The sequence below is a fragment of the Mercurialis annua genome, linkage group LG7 (assembly GCF_937616625.2).
Source record: "Mercurialis annua linkage group LG7, ddMerAnnu1.2, whole genome shotgun sequence".
Taxonomy (NCBI): domain Eukaryota; kingdom Viridiplantae; phylum Streptophyta; class Magnoliopsida; order Malpighiales; family Euphorbiaceae; genus Mercurialis; species Mercurialis annua.
The window spans coordinates 2470730-2472421 of NC_065576.1; the positions used below are offsets into that span (position 1 = coordinate 2470730).

At 33.7% G+C, this 1692-nt stretch overlaps 1 protein-coding gene across 1 annotated transcript; it reads right to left on the reverse strand.

Moving 5' to 3' along the window:
• Positions 1-231: 231 nt before the first annotated feature.
• On the reverse strand, positions 232-1395 carry LOC126654836 (elongation of fatty acids protein 3-like). The gene has a single exon (XM_050348829.2). It carries the CDS (start codon positions 1228-1230, stop codon positions 367-369), a length of 864 nt encoding a protein of 287 aa, XP_050204786.1. The 5' UTR covers positions 1231-1395; the 3' UTR covers positions 232-366.
• Between the last annotated feature and the right edge of the window lie 297 nt (positions 1396-1692).

Sequence of the window (1692 nt, forward strand, 5' to 3'; positions counted from 1 at the left end):
TTGATAATTTTTGACTTAACTAACTCCACTTTTTCTATTTTTATGGGACAAAAAAAGGTGGTACTTTTTCTATCTTTACGGGACGGAGGGAGTATTAAAATAGAGACGAGACCATCAAGGCTAATTGAAAAAAAAAAAATTGGAAATTAATCCATTAGAAGATTCAGTACTAATTTGCATAAAGTATAATTAAACATAAAAAAAAAAACTTAAAAACCCCTACTAAACATCTAAACAAATTACAAAATTTGTTCTAAATTAACCTAATTCATTAAAAAAAAACTACTCATTTACTCTTTCAATTATACACTTATTTATTTTGCCCCACTATTTGGTCCAAATTGCACTAACCACACCAAAATTTAATTATTCTTTTTTAACAACTGCAATTTCATGCTGCAATTTCTTCTTCTTCTTCTTCTTGTTTGCTAAATGCATCTTCACATAAAAATTCAAGAACAGCAACAAAATTGCTCCATTAAGCACTGAATTAAAAATCCAAGCTCCAATTCCGTTACACCCACCTTTCATCAAGTGAAGCAATAGCACACCAACATGGCAGCAAAGATTACAACCCAGCGACAAAATTTGACAATTCACGACGAACGGAAAACAAGCGCTGCGGAATCCTATTGCCGTCCAAAATCTGTACGCATATACGACGGAATAAACAAGCGTCGCTAAAAGTATTGCCAACACTTGAAAAGATTGAGAAAATTCAAGCCATAAAAACGACATGAACGCTAAGATTGAGTTGTTAAATAACTGAAAAAACGACAGTTTTCTCTTTTGTAAAATAGTAAAAAGAGTACGGAACATATGCAAGAATCTCGAAAGATAATACATATACGACCAAAAGAATACGCGACCAGACGGTCTCGTACCTAAAGGAAAACAGAGTAGCCATTGGAATGGGGTTTTTGACCGTCGCCAAAACCATTTAGTTTCTTGAATTTCAGTGGATGTTGAAAGGAGAATTCCCGAGAATATAATAACTGACACCAAAGACATGCAAAGACTATGAATCGCCGGTATCGGACCTAAACGGACCGACCTTTCGCGACGGAGGAGAATTAGCAACAAAAGATGGATGAAAATAGAAAAAAATATATAAAAAGAAATTGCATAGAAAAGAAACGACCACGTCGAGCCCCAAGATTGAGTGCTCCACCGGAAACTGACGATGGACGGGTGATTAGAAAGGTAATAAGTTAAATATTGGGTGTTCATTGCCGGAGGAGAGGAGGAGAGCCGCCGTGGGTTGTGGTGGTAGTGGTTTTGTGGGGGGAAGTCATATAAGGGAGTGTTTGGTTATTTTGTTATTAATTTTGGTTGGAAATTTGGAGGACTGAGGAGAGGGGAAAGAAAGGGACTAAAATAGAAATTATGAGTGGTGGAATTGGAAATTTATAGGAATTTAAAAGTTGGTAAATTTGTTGTCTTTTCTTTCATTTTAAACGTGTGAACAAGCATGTCAAACACCTATCACGTTAATTATATTCTTTTTTATATAGCATCTTTTTCCTTTGTAAATAAATAATTTTGATTTGTTTCTGTCACAAGTTAATATAAAATTATTTTAAATATAATAAATATATTAAATTTTTCTTCCTACATATAAACGGTAGATACTGAATTGTATATACATTAGGAACTAGGATCCTTACAAGAAAATAATTCGAATTAAATGTT

Excerpts from the sequence above, each read along its gene's own strand:
- LOC126654836 (XM_050348829.2), bottom strand. The coding sequence starts at position 1,230 with ATGAACACCCAATATTTAACTTATTACCTTTCTAATCACCCGTCCATC.